The sequence below is a fragment of the Salarias fasciatus genome, chromosome 23, assembly GCF_902148845.1.
Source record: "Salarias fasciatus chromosome 23, fSalaFa1.1, whole genome shotgun sequence".
Taxonomy (NCBI): Eukaryota; Metazoa; Chordata; class Actinopteri; order Blenniiformes; family Blenniidae; genus Salarias; species Salarias fasciatus.
This window is the reverse complement of record NC_043766.1, coordinates 3,584,092-3,601,575: the sequence shown is the minus strand read 5'-3', so window position 1 is coordinate 3,601,575 and position 17,484 is coordinate 3,584,092. Positions and strand designations below refer to the sequence as shown.

The 17,484-nt window shown below is 46.1% G+C and overlaps 1 protein-coding gene across 1 annotated transcript; it reads right to left on the bottom strand.

Annotated features, from left to right (window-relative positions):
* myo7ba (myosin VIIBa) lies at positions 1 to 17,467 on the bottom strand. The gene is made up of 47 exons (XM_030082513.1): positions 17,433 to 17,467; positions 17,249 to 17,350; positions 17,005 to 17,157; positions 16,277 to 16,461; positions 15,389 to 15,510; positions 15,156 to 15,298; positions 14,953 to 15,066; positions 14,716 to 14,869; positions 14,516 to 14,592; positions 14,302 to 14,421; positions 13,648 to 13,787; positions 13,348 to 13,558; positions 13,118 to 13,253; positions 12,669 to 12,844; positions 12,422 to 12,562; positions 12,169 to 12,327; positions 11,981 to 12,073; positions 11,692 to 11,786; positions 11,517 to 11,601; positions 11,224 to 11,442; positions 10,276 to 10,485; positions 9,978 to 10,193; positions 9,766 to 9,888; positions 9,553 to 9,678; positions 9,309 to 9,469; positions 9,101 to 9,227; positions 8,904 to 9,023; positions 8,644 to 8,817; positions 8,289 to 8,516; positions 8,027 to 8,194; positions 7,806 to 7,923; positions 6,059 to 6,185; positions 5,654 to 5,820; positions 5,395 to 5,576; positions 5,188 to 5,309; positions 4,939 to 5,090; positions 4,547 to 4,700; positions 4,144 to 4,299; positions 3,797 to 3,902; positions 3,574 to 3,687; positions 3,382 to 3,469; positions 3,123 to 3,229; positions 2,774 to 2,959; positions 2,279 to 2,395; positions 2,118 to 2,201; positions 1,921 to 2,040; positions 1 to 1,831 (listed from the first exon to the last, which is right to left on the bottom strand). The coding sequence occupies exons 1-47, from the start codon at positions 17,448 to 17,450 to the stop codon at positions 1,736 to 1,738; spliced, it is 6,492 nt and encodes a 2,163-aa protein (XP_029938373.1). The 5' UTR covers positions 17,451 to 17,467; the 3' UTR covers positions 1 to 1,735.
* Positions 17,468 to 17,484: the final 17 nt, after the last annotated feature.

The window sequence follows — 17,484 nt, the reverse complement described above, 5'->3', positions numbered from 1 at the left end:
TGCTGGAAGCACAGAGGGGGTTAATAATCCTCCAGCAGAAACTGTCAAGAACAAGCAGTTGGAGAAACAAACAGCATGAGTCGCAAAATTTCCAAGAATGGTCAAATGACAACAAATAGTCAATACTTCAGACATGAAAACATTGGAATATTTTTTTGCATAATTTTTGTGTCATTAGCATCATATTTCAAGGAGAAATGCTGAATGTAAACCTATAAGAAACAACGCCCTGCGGAGTGAATTATTCCTGTAAAGATTGCTGCTTTTTTTCATCAACATAGAAACCCAGATCCAAATCCGTTCATGCATATAAATAAATGTATTACATTTAGTTTAACATTTTTGTAGAAAGAGAAAGTCTGAGAGGAATAATATGACCACCCAAACACTAAATTCTTCAGTTTTGGTTGTATTTACTTGAATAACAGCTTTGAAGTCAGTGTACGTAGAGAGAAACTCTGTTTTGCAGTGAAAGATACTGTTGTGAACAGTTTGTGAATGATTCAAAAGATCATTTATTCTTCATAATTTAAAAAGATAGGTTTTTTTTTATTTTTAGTATATATCTTTTTATTGGTAATTTATCAGCATTGAGTTTTACATGCCTGTAATTATTTTTTAACAGGAATATATTTGGCATAACACCAGTCTGTAGAAGCATGCCACCTATTTTACGATTCATTGCAAAAATCAATATCTTTAGATGTAGGCGTTATCGAGCTTTTATTTAACATCTTAAGTTTTCAGGACATACTTATTTTTGACTTTTTGTTCAGGTTGTCTTCCACTTCATCAAAGTCCGCTCACAAAAGTAGGAGTTTTTCTAAGCTGGTAAAGACTGGATGTTGGATATGCCTTATGCCTTGACCGACTGGTTTTTGTGTCGAATAATTTAAAAGTGTGTCATGGTTTCATATAAATTGTTTCATAATGAAGCACCACAACGACACAAATATTTAATTAAAGATATCTGTTGCTGTCTACAGCCGTACCTTAATTAACTTAAATTTTTGTACAGATGCTTGTTATTTCATGCAGAAAACGCAGTAACTCCTGTCTTCTGCAAGGAATTTTATTTCAGTACACACCTCACAAACACACTATTCTCCACTCGGGAGGCAGTGTTGAGGCACCTCAGCGTCCTTCACCTGGCTGGAGTGTTGATCTTTAGCTCATCCTTTCCTGTTACGGTCCAGACTGGGTGGAAACATGCAGCCTTTTACTGACTTTGACACTTTAAAGTCCGGATCACAGTTCGGCCATCTGAAAACACTTCTCTCATGAACCTGCAACCTGCTCAAAGAATCTTCTAAATGGTATCTTAATAGTGTAAGTCTGCTTTTAATGTGGAGCAGTGAAGCAGTTCAGCCATTGCTGGGTTAAATATTCATTGTGCTGCTTCTTTGAGTGACTCTTGTGGCGTTGTGGTCCAGACTTGTATTGCAAAACTAAACAAGTGGGAATTTCCTAATTTGACAGCTGTACCAGCTCTCTTCACAAAATTGAACATTTTCACAGAACTAATTTTGTGGATTCTACCACTCATTCATTCTCCATAAATGGCAAATGAATATATCGTTAAATAAACACAAAGCTCTCCCACTTATTTCATAACTCATTTCTTTCATCTTCCATAAAAGGCATTTAATTAACTCATTGATTTATCTTTCAACAACAGACAAGCTCCGCCTCATGGTGTACTTGTCTCTGTGCCACAGGCCTCCTCAGTCCCACTTCACATGTTGAAGCGCTGGTTCCTGGCTTGCAGCGCCCGCTTCTCCCTGACGTACATGTTGACGTAGGAGCTTATAAGATCGTCCATCTTGTAACCCTTTTAAAAAAACACACACACACACAGCGGTAAAGACAGGGGAACTGGAAAGAGTACACTTGATCCTAAAGAGGGTTTTCTGAGCTCACCAGAGAAGTCTCGCACAGGAACTTGGTTCCTTTGACCAAGCTGCCGATGGTCATGTGGAAGTAGGTGCTCCCGCTGGACCAGTTGGCGATGCGGTTGAACGGGTGATTCGCCAAAACTTCCTGTAAAAGAGATAATTGAGTGGTGAGAAACAAGGCTTCCAATTAAATGCAAATAAATATGCTTAACGTTTTCCAACCTTGGTTTTAGGGTGTATGATTGTGAGCCCTTGTTTGCTGATGGCTATTCGCACGATATCCGGGAAGTTTGGCTCAGATGTTTGCTGCAGAAACAGTTACAAAGATAAACGATCAAATACCAATAAGACAAGATATTCGCCCACCACTCCTCTGCTTTTACCTTCACTTCGAAGAAGGCACAGCCGAAGGTCGGCCATCGGCTGACGGTCTTCAGGAACGCCACTTTTGCTTCTTCAGCAGTCGAAGCAGCTTGTTTGTTGAAAGCCGCCGCAATATTCTGAGAAATATAGAACATATGGTCACATGGAACACAGCAGTTGTTTCTGTGAAGAGCTTTTAATCATTGTCCTGCACGTTGGTTCATTATTATCATTTTTTTAAGATTTAACATGATTGCTGTGAATCCCGTTGCTGCATGATAATCCAAAAGGATGTGCTTTTACTGCCCAATTGTGTTTGTGATGACTTTAAATAAATCCTCACTGTGTATTTCAGTGACACTTTTCAGTGATACAGTCAACCGTTTATGTCTTCAGGAACGCTTGTCTGAAAACACCCGGTTTTAATATTGGCTGGTTTTGGTGTTCTGATGGGGTTTATCAACAGTAGCACCAATAAAGAGTCGCCTCTGCATGCTCAGCTGGAGATTTCTTACCTTCTTCCACTCGTTCTCGGACAAGGCTTTCAGCTGGTCGGCTGGCACCAGCTCCTTCAGCAGCTTCGGGATCATCACAAGCTGGCTCTTGTCTTTGCCGATCTTTATCCTCAGCAGGAGGCTGGCGATGTTGAGCACATCTTCTTTGTTGCTGATATGATAGCCTCTCAGATACTTGGGTAACTCCTTCGAGACATAAAGTGTAATCTGAATTATGCTGTTCGGTCAAATGGGTGAAGACTCGCTGTGTGAGCAAATGATGCGAGGAGGAACTGTTTTCAGTTTAAAAAATTGTTTTTAATTGCAGATGGAGACGTTAACCAGCATGAAAGATGTGATCTGAACGTACCTGAGGGAAGTGGAAGATACTATCAGCTTTTGGGTCTCTGCCAGGGATCACATTAAACCACAACTTTCTCATGAAGAACACCCGGTATGAGATGTTGACTGGCCCAGCTGCAGAATACACACACACACACACACACACACACACACACACACACACACACACACACACACACACACACACACACACACAGTTTTACATGTAAATATATACAATACAGGCAGTGTAAGACTGGCAGTAACTTCACATAACGTGCCATTACCATCCTTGATCCTCTTGGCTCCCTTGGAGTAGTCGGTGATATTTCTCAGACTATCGAAGAAGTAATCTGAGTCATTCAAACTCAAAACCTAAAATAAAGCAGACCAAACACAGTTACAGACTGTTTTATAATCCACCACAGAGTCAATAAAGTTTACGAGATGCCAAACAGATGTGAAATTTAAAGATAAACCTTGTCTTGTATTTTGACGAAAATACTGAATCCGTCTGCTGAAGCCAGCTTGAGTTTCTTGACAATGCTCTGGATGAGGTCCTTCACCCTGGTGCTGGTCGCCACCTCAAATATCTGGAATCAGTTGGAAACGCTGAAGCCTCAGACGCTTTAAAGCCAAAACCGATGCAATTTCCTTTGCCAACGGCGTGTTATTCTTCCTGGTATTTCATGAACCTCTCACCTCGTCTGTGTCATTGGGGAAGTGGACTTTGTGGAAGATCTGGGTGCTGTTCTGCTTGATGGCGTCCAGCTCCACTTGATGAGGTGGGAGCTTCCTGGGCTCCATCCTGCAGGAAAACAGCAAATGCTCTGTCACGCCCCCTGCAGGGCCCTTTGGATTTCACCTCAGTGAAGCAGACGGTGTGAGAGGTGCATTAAAGAGAGCAGGATGGGCTTTGAAAATGCTAACTGGGCTTTATCTTCATCAATTTATGCAACGGGAAAAATATGCAGCTAATTTATGATCTTCAAAAAAGGCTCCTTCTGAGTGGAGGTAACGTGTGGCGGGGTGCGGCGTGTCGCACGTACCTCAGAGAGTCCTGCATTCGCTGCAGACAGTCGGAGGCGAGCGGCTGTCTGCGGCGGGATTCTACAAATCGCTGTGCATGCCTCAAAAGCGACTTACTGGGAGGAAACAAGCCACAGCAGAGCCACAGCAGCTGCCAGCCCTGCTCCATACTGAACCTGCATCATTTGAAAAAGGAAGTAAAAGAAGACATAATATTTTAATGCTCTTCCCTCTCAGTCAAATATAGAACCTATCATCTCAGTTTCCACATTGAACAGAGGTATGAAGAACAATAATTTGTCCTGTTTCCCAAAATCTGCCAATAATTTCAATCTTCACTAATTACTTCTCAAAGGGTATAGTATGTTTGGTTTATAACTGAATATTTAAACTATATTAGAAACAGGGAGAAATGCTATTTACCGGTTGTTGTTGTTGGTCATCTGCTTCATGATCTGGCAGTAGATCTCATCCCTGAGCGCCTCGTATTTGGTGGCCGGGCCGAAGATCTGGTCAGTGAGCTCGAGGGGGCTCTGCATCTGTTTGGTGGGGTAATCCCCCATGTACTTCAGGATAGGTACGCAATCAGGTCAAGGACTGGTCAGGGTGAGCATGGAGGTTTTAAAAGAAATAATCCTAACAACTTGTCCAGCGTGACTTCATGACTAACTTTAGCATGTGTTGAAGAGTTATCAAAAACAAAAAAGAAAACATAATCAGCCTGGTAAAACGATCTAACTGACTTTATTCTGACTTTAAAGTCAAGGCAGTGCTGGAGAATTGAAGACATGTGGCGTTTTGCATGTGAAGGATATCGGTGAAAGCAAGGCAGGCTTTGTGGCTCAGCTCTGAGTTGCCCAGCTTCTGGAGGAGCGGCTGTCGGATGGGCTCTCTGGAGTGGGCCCACAGCCTCTCAGGAGCTGCGTTCCTGGAAATCACCTGCCGGTTCACGTCCTTTATGGGCTGCCTGAAGGATTAAGACCAGAACTGTGAAGATCCCAAGACAGTGGTTCACCTCCCTGCTGACCGCGGGGTGAGAGGAGTACCATGCCAGCCTGGAATACCTGAAATACTCGAGAGAGAACTCCTTCAGCGTGACGGGAGCCACGGCTGTCATTGTGTCCGTTTGCTTGATGTTTGCCTCGATGATGTTCTTCCTCTGGTTTGGAGAGAGGTTGATGAGGTTCTGAAATAAAGAAAAAAACCACATGTTAGACTCAGCAGAGCTCGGAAACTGGAGCTCCTGTGACGCAGAGTTGAGAGCTCCGTACCAAGACCTCGTTGGAGGGTTTGCTCAGCGTGGGCAGGATGAGGATGGCCTCGATGGGGACGGCTCCTGTCCGCTTCGTGTTATCAACCTGGCCCTTAATCCAGCCCCGCTCCTGAGAGAACTCATTGTCCTTAATAATTATAATGAGCTCTCCTTTCTTGAAGCTGAGGAGCGTCGGGTCGTCTGGCGAAGAGGGAAAGCAGAAATTAGACATCTGACAATCAAAGGTGGTATTTCTGCTGCTTGACCGGGACTCCCACCTGATCTGCTCATTTCCTTCAGAGCAACCGCATATTGGGAGCGCTCTGTCAGGCCACCGATGAACATCGTGACGAGCTCGGCCATGTCCTCGGCGTTGGAGCCGCTCAGGTGGAAGTCTCCTTTCAGTGTCAGCAGACTCACGGTCTGGCCAGACACCTTCTTTTCTCTGCATTGGCACAACAGAGACCCAAATACATGGTTAAGGAGGACCTAGTGTCTGCAATCAGCATAATAATGCTGGACGGAGACATTTCTAGCAGACAAAATGTCAACAAATAAAATAAGATCAGATTAGACAATTCTTCTTTCATCCCACAGCGAGGAAATTAATTACTTATGTATGTGATTTATGCAGACGGAGGTAGCCCGGGATTGCTTTCTGGTTTTTCTGAGACTATATCTACCTCAGGGTATTGATGGCAGTGACTTCTGGGAAAGATAACTGCAGCAGCCTCTTCTCCCTCTCATCCAGGAAGGTGATACCGGTCCAGTTAATTGCCACAATGAACTTGTTCTTTGGTAAAGGTGGACCTGAAAGCATGCACAGAGGAAAGAAACACAATAAAAGATTGTTGATTGATTGATTTCATTACAGTTGACCTCATAATATTTTAAAACTGCTAAAAAATGGTACGCACACCAAGACAATTGAGAAGTTTTACACAAGAAAGCTATTTATTATTAATCAGAGCAATTTGTTTCAAACAAAGGAAGGTTAAGGTTATAGAACAAATATTACAGCCCAAAACCAAATAAACTCAATTAACAATGACCTTCAATAGTTTGTAACACGTTTCCTCTTAGGGTACTTTTGCTGATCCCCTGGGGGGGTGGACCACGTGCACAATCATGCATACGTTGGGGGAACATGCAAACTCCATACAGAAAGGTCCCGGCCGGTATTCGAACCCATGAACTTTTTTGCTGTGAGGCAAACAATCTGGCCACTGTGTCACTGAGCAGCACAAATGACCATTCAGGAAGATGATCATGCTGGCAGCTTTTGGTGCTGCGCCTCAGAGGGCCTGAAGCAGAAGCTCCGAGCGGCAGTCAGAGCAGTTATCTTCCTCATCAACCACTTGACTGTGCAGTAACTTCTGAGTTGTGTGAATCAAACACGTAGTTTTCCTCCTCTTTTGGTTTGTGGCAAAAGAAAGTGAAATACAGTTGTGATCTGTTGAGAGTAAAGCCGTTGGTATTAATACCAGTGTGAAATGAGCTCAATGCTGAGAGGATATTTTGTCGACCGTCTTGTTTTGTTGACATTCTTACATAAAGTGTGGTGAGTTGAGCCTCAGCGGTGCTGTGTGTCTATTAATAGGCTTTTCTTGAGTTTCTACATTCTGACACTGCTACAAAAATGTCCTTTAGCATTTTTAGACAACAGCGCTTTATAGCTTATGATTTCCATTGTGTGGCTGCAGATCGTGAAGATTGACACGTCTGTCGCAGGAGCTTCATGTTCAGAGACGATCCAGGCCGCAGATCCAGCTGCAGCTGAGCACAGCAGGAAGGGCTGCAGAGCACGCCGGCCCAGTCGCTGCTGACCACAGTGTGCTTGTGGTAACATGCTACTTATTAACCACGAGCCGGTTTTCAGAAATGGTCTGATTATTTTCAGCCTTTTGAGGATAGACACCTCATCTTCATCTGACATCTAGTGTAAACCTGTCATTGAAAAGTAGAAGTTGAAATGCTTCCGGTTTCTATACTACAGTCTGTACTACTGCAGTTTCAGTGTACATCTGAAGATCACTGAATGATGAGGATGTAAAAGTGTAGTTCTAGCCCCGTTAGCAGTGGTACTGATCCGGCCCGGAGACCCCAGCTTTTCCTGAACCCACGGCAGACGTGTGGATGTTCGGAGTCCGAGGAGCATCGGTGCCGGATCACAGAGCTAAAGGTCATTCCTCTCAGACTGGCTCAGAGTGGATTATCTTTGGTTTGACGAGGAACTAGATGTTGTGTTTTCTTTGTCTCTGTCAGGGTTACCGTACATGTTTTCTTTTTATTTTATGATAGGGTGTCTGCCATATCAATCATTTTCCAGTTTAGTTTAAAAGAAGAAACTGATATGGCCTTTCATGCAATATTGCTATAGATCACAAAATAGAGCTCAGTGGAGCAACTACAGCTTTCTTGTGATCCTACCTGAAACCTTGGTGACCTGAAAGAACCTGGAGAACAGCATTGGCCAAGCTTCCCGGGCAAAGTCAACCATGTCTGCCTTCACCAGGTCTGCCGTTTTTCTTGAAGCCAGATACGGACCCTTGAACGGATTGAAAAAGGAGACAGAGACGTCAGATCTGATCCGTGGCCTTTACAGCCTGTGTTGCTGCTCTGCATGCAGCTCCAGCGGACAGAGGACTGACCTGAGCATGGGCTGTGCTGACCATCTGCAACCACTTGGCCTCTGATTTCGACTCCAGCAGAGAGTTCTTGATGCAGTCCTGCACGGCTTCCTTCACATTTGCCGTGCTGCTGTCTGTCTCATGTAGAACGTACAGATGCTGAGCAGCCAGCTGGACCAGATCATCCTCCTGTCAAAACATGAATGCAGAGTTTGTTTTACAGAAACATAGCGAGCACTCTGACGGTGAACACAAGGCGTGTTCGCCATCAACGTGGGCTCACCCTTTCACAGCGGTACTCCCCAAACTTCAGCCCATGGATGATCTGTCGGTGGATGAGGTCCGTGCTGGTCTTGTCCTCCTTGCTGTCGTGCCACGGGGTGAAGATCTCCTTGCGGAAGATGAGTCGCCAGGGAGCGTGCTGCTCCTGGCCTCCCCTCCTCTTCACCTCCTGCTCACACTGGGAGATGGCGTCCATCACGTGCTCCCGGCCGCTGCCCAGAGCCCACACCTTCACAACACAGCGCAGCTCCAGTTATCCAGTTTCCTACCTTGACACAGTCGCTCCATGCAAGCATATTGTCCATGTATTCTGACTGCAGGTTACTGTCATTCGCATGAGAACAGAATTTACGTACCTTGTCATACAGGGCGACGTAAACAGAAAAGCCGAAGGTATCCTGGAGTTTGATTTTGTTGGCGACGAGCTGGCAGATCTCTCTGGAGGTGGATGCTGAGTCAACAGGAAGGTTGATGGAGCGGCCGTCCAGCAGCATCACAGACATGATTATGGGCTTCATAGTCTTGGTTGCCTGTCACACACAAAAAAAATCAGTTTGTTGACAGAATCAGTATAGCACAATCTGATGGTAAGTTAGGGTCTTTTCAATCCCATCACCTGAAGCTCCAGCCAGGCAGGAGGCTCCCCCCTCATTCCATTCATTAGAGTTCGTCGCAGCCTTTTAGCGCAGAAGGAGGCGTACGATTCTGGAGCAGAGTGAACGAAACTCTGGAGGTACTGTTGAGGGAAAATGGAATACTTTACTTAGTAATTTTTTTAATTACAGAACCGGTCATTGTGGCAGCTGGGCTTACCTTCACAAACCTGTCACTGGGAGGGAAGACGCCCAGACAGAGAGACAGCAGGATCCATCCTCGGAAGTAGCTTCTGCGATTGTTGTTGCCCTGAATCTGCTTGCAGATTTGACAGTAAATCTCGTCCCTGTGTGAACCACGTCAGTCGAGGCTTAGAAAGAGACGTCTGAGGGACAGGCAAGCAGCTTAGGAATCAAACTCTTCTCACCTGAGCTCAGGTCTGAGGATGGCGTAGCCCACAATGATGTGGAGCTTCTCCATGGAGGTCAGTGGTCTGTTCATGGTGGGTCCCTCTCCAATCAGGACGTTGCTGTCCTCTTCAACAGTCTGCAGGCCGGGCTGCTTCGACCCTCTGTTTTGATCCTCCGTCTGTGAATTAAAACATTCAGTTTCCCTCAGTATGAGACTCACTCCCCAGATAAACATGACTGAAATGCTCCAGCTTGCATCACCGAGTGGGCAGATGCTCTTTTGCTTCTGGAAAGCTTGTCAGCGGACCCCCTCTGGCCCTGTGGATTAATCTGGACCTTGTCACTGGAGATGGAAGCCTTCCTGTTTGGCGTTGACTCATTGACTCTCTGAAGCAAAGAAAAGGGAAGGAGCTGAATGTTTATCGCGATACCACACGACCTCTATAAAACGAATAAATGTCGTGGGAGGTTTACCTGTTCCAGGTCTTGTGGCAGAAATCGTTCCTGTGCGGCGCTCTGTCGAACCCTGCCCTGCATCCTTGGCTCAGGAGAGTCTCCCATGAAGCGCTGGATGATCCACCACACTGTCAGGGAAGCCTGAAAACACACGAAACAAACTGGGTTGAAGTTCAAACAGCAGGGCCGAAACGGTTGGGACTGAGAAGTCGGCAGGTCTGGAGCCGCACCAGGATATCGCCTTCATCCTCGTGGTAGAGTAAGGGCTGTCGAAGGCGCTGGCGAACGTGGCTGGCGGAAGCAGCCCCCTGGAAGTACATGGTGGCGAATTTGGAGAAGGAGTACTCATCCAGGCCGTCGTCCTCGTCTTCGTCGAGACTGTTTTCCTCCATGGGGATTTCATCGATGTCTATTTCTTCGATGATCATCCTCTTTCCTTCAATGTTCTGAAAGTACAGACACACAAATTGACTCATCAGTTCACATCGAAGTTTTAACCACGGTGGCCAAAATGTTACTGGGCCGAACCTCGAGTCCCGCCGGTGCGTCTCCCTCCCTGCCTCCAACCATGGTGGGCAGGAACCCGAAGATTTCATCCACCATTTCCTGGTTTGTGATGGACTCTTGCTGAGCCTGGTCGTCCATCTCTTTCTTCCTCTTCAATACTTCCTCCAAGCGTTTCTTTTTCTCCAGCATAGCCTGCCGTTCTCTCTCCTTCTCTCTGGCAGAGAGGTGCCGCTGAAAGAACGAGGCATAATTTGCAGTCAGAGGAAAACATCTTCCGTCTTTTATACATTCCTAGTTTCTTTTCTCACTGCCTGATGTTTAAACCACCCATATTACAGGGTAGAACAGTGATGCTGTGTTGAAAAGGTGTTGAAACGATTTAAAAGTTGAGGTGAAAAACACAATCACTTAAAACATATACCGTACTTTGTATTTAAACAATGGCACCTGTACATTTGAAAATGCATTGTTTATCTTTTCACATAAGGACTAAGAGGTGAGATGAACATTTATTACTGTCGACACAGTGAAAAGAGCAAAACCCTGCTTATTGTAACTTTCACTAAAGAGCTCGAGGTGGCTCGCATTCAAGTGAATCTGCCAAATCTGCACACTGAACTCACTTTGTCTTTATGTCTCGTACATGTGTGTGTATATGCCTTTGTTAAATGTGTAAATTCACCGTGAAACGGTTTCCAGCTGTGATTTTGTTGTATAATGAATCTCCATAAATCTTTCAAGTTTGTACTTTAGACGTGTCATACGTTATAACACACTTTGAGAAGCAGTAAACTAAACTAATTAATGCAGCCTGTTATATTGAATGCATGGAATTTCTTAGATAATTAGCAGACAGTATAAACATAACTAGAGGTGAACTCTTGCAACATGAGACATAAAGTCAGTCAATCAAAACATTCTTATCTTCTTTCCAGCTGTTAAGGTGAAAAAGTTCCTTGTTGTACTCACGGCTCTTTCCTTCTCCTTGAGAGCTTTCCTGGCCAGCATGCCCCTGGTGTGAGCTTGCAGCAGGATCACGGCGTCTCTCTTGCGCCGGAACTCCTTCCTGGCCAGGTATCCTTTGGCGTGGGCCTGCAGCACGAGGGCCGCCTCCCGCTTCTTCTTGTACTGGAAGCACAGCTGACGGGAGCGGACTTGTGCCTGGAGTCTTGCAAAGCCCAGCTGCACCTAAAACCCAAAAACCACTTCGGGTTTAATACGAGCCAGAGCAGGGTTTTTAAACGCAGGACGAGAGGACGTACCGTTCGGTACAGCTTCCTGCCTTTGTAGCCCCTCCAGTGTTTCTGGATGACGAGCACCGCTGCCTTTTTCCTCAGGAAATCCCTCCTGTTGAGGGCACGAATGGCAAAATTATGAAACAGCACTTCATATCTAAAAACAGTAAAGGTGCATTTTGAAGTGTTTGGTATACTCGACCTGTATTTGTAGCCTCTCATTACTTTCTGGATCAGAAGTGCTTTTGTGTTGAGCTGCTCCATTCTCTCCAGTTCCAGTATGGTGTCGTGAAAGTCCTGAGAGAAAACACGCAGTGTGCCATGTTTGTGTGTGGACTGGCATGAATCAGATACTGATTTTTTGTGATATTTTTGTGCTGTTCTGGGTAATAACACATTATATTTTCTTCTCAGGTTTTATAAACAGTACCGACATACTTTTTAACAAATGTGTAAACGTGTATATTTCTTTGTGAGGGTGTGGGCTGTACCTTGAGGAAAATCTTTGTTTTGCCGGTTTTCCAGTCGCCTTTACCAGCAAGAACACTTTTACAAATGCTTTCACAGAGTTTCTCTTTGTTTTCCTGTTAAAAAAAAATTAACAACAAAAGAAACAGTTGTGATCGCAACGAACGCAGGAGATATGGAGAAACGTCTCACTCCGTCATGTCCAGCTCACTTTTTTGGGATCGCCCGTGGGAGCCCTGAGCAGGACACGGTAGCGGTTGAGAAAGTCGTCGAAACTGTAGCGCACTGGATACCCAGCTTTCCTGATCCTGATGGTCTCCATCATGCCGGAGTAGCGGAGCTGCGTCATGCACAGCTCCCTGTCGAACACCTGAGACCGAGGAGCGTCGAGACATTCATTTCGCTGCCACGGCCTCTTCTCTCGTGAAGACATTCCCTTTATTGAACGGATGTTCTGCGCTCACCTTGGGCCTCTTGAAATCATTGGGTTTGATGCAGCGTATGAAGTAAGGCTGGCATGCAGTCAAAGTCTTCATCAGCAAGTCCAGAGACTTGCGGAACTGTCCGCTCAGGGTCGGCACACGCTTCTTGTTGTCGGCCGCTTGCTGTCACACACAAACAAACATCACAGTGTAAACAGCTGCTCACGGATCGTGCCTCTGCATTAAGACGTCGGGTTAAAGCCGCTGCAGCTCTGACGGCAGCACCGACCCTCACGGTCTGCCTTGATGGGGTGATGATCATCTTGGGGTTGGCACTGCTCTTGATTGTTGAGGAGCTGCCGGAGAGCTCATTGTGGAAGGCGCTTTTGAGGAGTTTGTTGGCGGAGGTCTCCACCAGCTGGATCAGGTCGGTGCTCAGAGCATCACGGTTTTTCTCCAGGAAGCCTGATACCAAACGGGCAAGGTGAGTGTAAGAGCAGAGGGAGGATTAAGGCAAGACAGATGACTGGTACAAGTTGATCCAATACCAACTAAACCATTGCTGATATTGCCAATAACACCAGTACTTTGTACAAAAATTTAATCTAATAAGAGTTAAAGGTAGTTTCTTTCAAATTTGGCCATTAAAAAAACCTACTAAACTCAAAAGATAACTTTGTCAGCGGCTATGAGTTTCTCATCAGTCCCACTGATTGTTCTAATCAGATCCAGCAGTACCTTTTGAATCGTAGTAGACCGCTCCGGCAAAATGCTGGATTCCAAACTGCGTGTCGTGGTCATTCTTTGGGGTAAGGTAGATGTTCCCTTTCCCATGAACTTGATTCAGCTTTTGGAGCAATGTGGCATCTGTGCCCTGAAAACAGGCCATAAAGCAAATTTAGTAGAATCTTAGAGCTAATAGAAAAGCATTTATTTATGTATTTTGATGGTGCATGACAGACGCGGACCTTTGGGAAGTTGCTTTCCTCGTCAATGAGCGCCAGCATGTTCATGGGTTTGTTGGCCAGCACATCCAGTGTGCTCTGGTTGTCCTGGTAGTCGATGTGCTTCCAGACGATGCCCTCCCGGGCGTACTCCTCCTGCTCCAGCTTGAAAACGTGCTTCACGAAGAACTGCTGCAACTGCTCGTTGGCAAAATTGATGCACAGCTGCTCGAAGCTGCGAGGGACGAGTGGCAGAGGGATTTTAGTCTGAAGGAACAAGCTTCACAAAGTTGCGATGACGGGAGAACTTCTGCGAAAACTGACCTGTTTTTGGCAAAGTTCTCAAAGCCGAAGATATCGAGCAGGCCGATGGACTGTCGGACATCGCTTTCGTCCTCAGGAGGCTTGTAAATGGCTTTGTTGATTTTGTGCACCACCCAAATGAAGAGACGTCCATATATCGCCTGCACAGATATGACAGAGATGAAAGCAGCCCGTCAGAATTTATATCTTTTATCCAGTGATAAGTGCAGCGTTTGTACTGTATAAATGATGATTTGTTCACTAGAATGTGCTCATCATCATCATCATCATCATCGTCATGATATATGCACATTGAAGGTCAGCTGTGTGTGATGTTTGAAGGTGTTTACACACCAAAGACATTTTAATGGCATTTTTCACAAGCTGAGACCTGCAAACAGCAGCTTTAAGGAAAAGGCCTCCATGCTGGGAACTCCACGGTGTCCAGACGCTTTAGCCGTAGTAGATGAGAAGCACTGGTAGCTTCAGATAAACATTTGTCTCTCCGCCGCTTCAGGCTTCTTTCCCTCACTATGAAATTGGTGACTACATTGATTTTTTTTCATCAGCCATCAGTGAATAGTTAATCATACTCTTAACTGTTGTGCTTTTCTGGCGCTGCAATGCGGCGCAAACAATAACTTATTTTGAAGTGCTCGGTGCGGCTGGCTTTACTTTGACGAAAGCGTCCCTGCCGTCCATGGCCTGTGTGGTGTTCAGCGGTTTGACCACGCTCTCTCTGGCGGTCATGAAGGAGCGCTGAGTCAGGCTGTCTTCCAGCGCTTTGGGATCCACCTGAGGTAACGAAACAAAGCTGTCAGGTCTACATTTCATATATACTGAGAGAAAAATGAAAACAAAACACAAATAAAAAAAAAACTGCACGTGCCTCCAAAAGCTTGCTGGCCATCGTGAAGTGGGAAGACTTGGCGATGTCGCTGCCCTCCAGGTTATTCACCGTGCTGCCTGGAATGCAGGAGCGAAAAGTTACTCAGCAAAAAGAGAGCAAAGCACAGATTTCATCCATTTGACAGGAATTTTCTCAAATGCAGGGCACGCATTTGATTCAGCGCTCTCTCTCCCCCTTACTGGTGAAGTTCACATTTCCCAGGTGGAGTATGGCAGCGAGCAGTTTGGAGATTTCCCAGGAGTCATTCTCGGAGAAGGTGAGTACTTTCAGAGCAGAGCGGAAGTGAGCGTACTCGTTCCCGTCGTCCCGTCCCTCACAGCTGGTGCATTTACCCTGGAGTTAGAGACATGGGAGTCAAAGCTGAAGACGAATCCTCGTCCTTTTACAATTATCAGAGACATGAGATTCCGCCGTACCATGGTCAGATACTTGTATTCTGAGGCGCTGCCCAGAGAGAGGAGCTTCTTCTGATCTTCGGGCATGCCCATCAGCATGTCGTAGAACACATGGTAGTTTCTCTCCTCTGGGGCCTGAAACACAAACACCGGCGTCTTATCACCGTCTGGAATCTGGACTTCCACCACCGACGTGTAAACCGTCAGGTGACTTATTCCCTCACCTGACGGCACACCCGAGACTTCTCCAGCAGGTACTGCTCGATCCGGGCCCCTTCGATGGCCCCCTCTTTGCTGAAGCTGATGTCGATGTACTTCCCAAAGCGGCTGGAGTTGTCGTTGCGGGTGGTCTTGGCGTTTCCGAATGCTGGGAGAAAAACACAGATTCTGTTCAAACAGCGGTGAAACCGAGATGATGATGGACTGTAAATGATTCCTGGAGCCGTTCGATTCTCACCCTCCAAGATGGGGTTTGCCTCAAGAACCTGCTGCTCGATCCAGGAGTGCTGGCCGCTCACCGCCGCCAGGAACTGGAGCATCAGCTTGGTGTTCTCGGTTTTCCCTGCTCCAGACTCTCCGCTGATGGGTCACATGGACAAGTGTTAGTGTTTCACATGCATTTTCAGAAAATATGTTTACTTCCACTCTTTTTTTGGTTCAGATTAACAAAAACTTTTTAATATAACTAAAATATATATATTAAAAAAACAGGTGTACGTGTAAATAAAGTCAGCGTGTTTGTATATTTTTATTATTTCTGCAAAAAAAGATTATTGTTATGTAATTGAAGAAGAGTGAGCAAACACAAAGATCTCACGTGGCGGAAAAGTCAAATAATGACATGATAACTCATAAATACAGAAGACTTGTAAAGTTTTTCCACCAAACAATATCAGCACATTCCTCAATTGTTCGCATTTGAATACGCAGTTTAAAAGGCAGTACAATCTGAAGCTGGAGATCCTGGTTTTAGTCAGTCATTCACACCAATAAGCTTCTGGATTTACAACACGGCGGAGCGTTCAGGTGCAATATCCTCTCCTGTAAGTGTTTTATGCTCTGGTGCTGGTTTGACTTGGAGTCTTCCATCCATCTGTGCACAGACAAAACCACGGAATACTGCATGTCTGCAGTGTGTCTTTAGGGATGTTTGTTCATGTCTATGGGCACATCTTAATGCAGCCTTATCATGATTTGTTGTGAAGCTGTTTTTTTGTTTAATTGTTGCTGATCATGCAGCACAGTAATGGGATTACAGGTGTTGTGTTCACCATGGCTGCATCGACACGAGGAATTGCTGCACCTGCTACTTCCCTGTGAATGTCATTTTAAGTGGAAGACAGACCTGATGATGCAGCACTGGTTACTTTGGGTGCGGCGCATGTTGAAGAAGCAGCTGTCTGCGATGGCGAAGACGTGCGGCGGCAGTTCGCCCAGCCGCCGGTCTGTGTACATGTGCACATAGTCCATGGTGTAGATGGGCAGCAGCTGGTAGGGGTTCACCGCCACCAGAATAGAGCCTGTGTACGTCTTGAAACAGAGAGGCACATTAACTGTCACACAGTGGCACGCTTGATTCGGTTTGTTTGTGTACGTGAGGATAATGAAGTTATTATGGTGCGAGCGTAGCGTCAAACCAAGTGACCCAAACGACCCCTATGTTTAGCCGGGGCGGCGGCGGCGCCGCACGAGACATGTGATTCACTGGATTCAAGCGATTCACGGATTAGTCACAGTCACGAACTGTGGCCAAATGTCAGGTGGTCAATATTGTTACTGCCAAGCGCCAGACAAGAGAATATCAGTCTGTAAACGTTGCCCGGAGTGTTTGGAGGCCGTGGTTTTCTATAAGGGAAAATAGTTGTATTCATGGCTCTGCACACAGTGTGGAGCTTTGAAGCCGTGACGCAGAAACACTGGGACCTTCTCCTGTAACAGAGGCTCATTCGTCCCCATGGAGACAAACTGCAGGGAGATAAACCACGGGGCAAAGTCTGCAGCCCAGAGGTGGGAGGACACCGGAGAGTGTGGATATCGTAAAACATGTCGGATCTGCTGGGAATAGAAACTCACATATATGTTGCCCTCTTTGTGGCGCACCAGGAGGTTCCTGAGCAGGCCGGCCTCGCTCAGGTCTCCCAGGCTTATCATGTCGTCCACGCCCTTCACCGAGCTGGGGTGCATGCTGCGGAGGCCGCCCTGCGTCTTCTTGTTGAGCCGGTGTTCCTGAAAATAACAGGACCAGAGACATTACGACTGCCGCTCACACTTCTTTTGTTCCAGACCTCTCGGTCGTGGGATGAGACGAGTGTCGCACTTTTCCTTCATCGTCGGTCAGCTGAAGCTGGCCGGTGTCGGTCACCGTCACCTCTGCCCCGATCGGCACACCGTGACCGGTGTCCATCCACACGAAGTCCCCCTGATCACACAAAACCCACAGAGTCACTGGAAAGGTTTCAGAGAAAACGGCTGTTGACGTTGATATCGGGGAGGATTTATACCTTACTGAGATGCAGCATGGTGGCAGCCTTGTGGATTCAGCCTGCAAAGAGG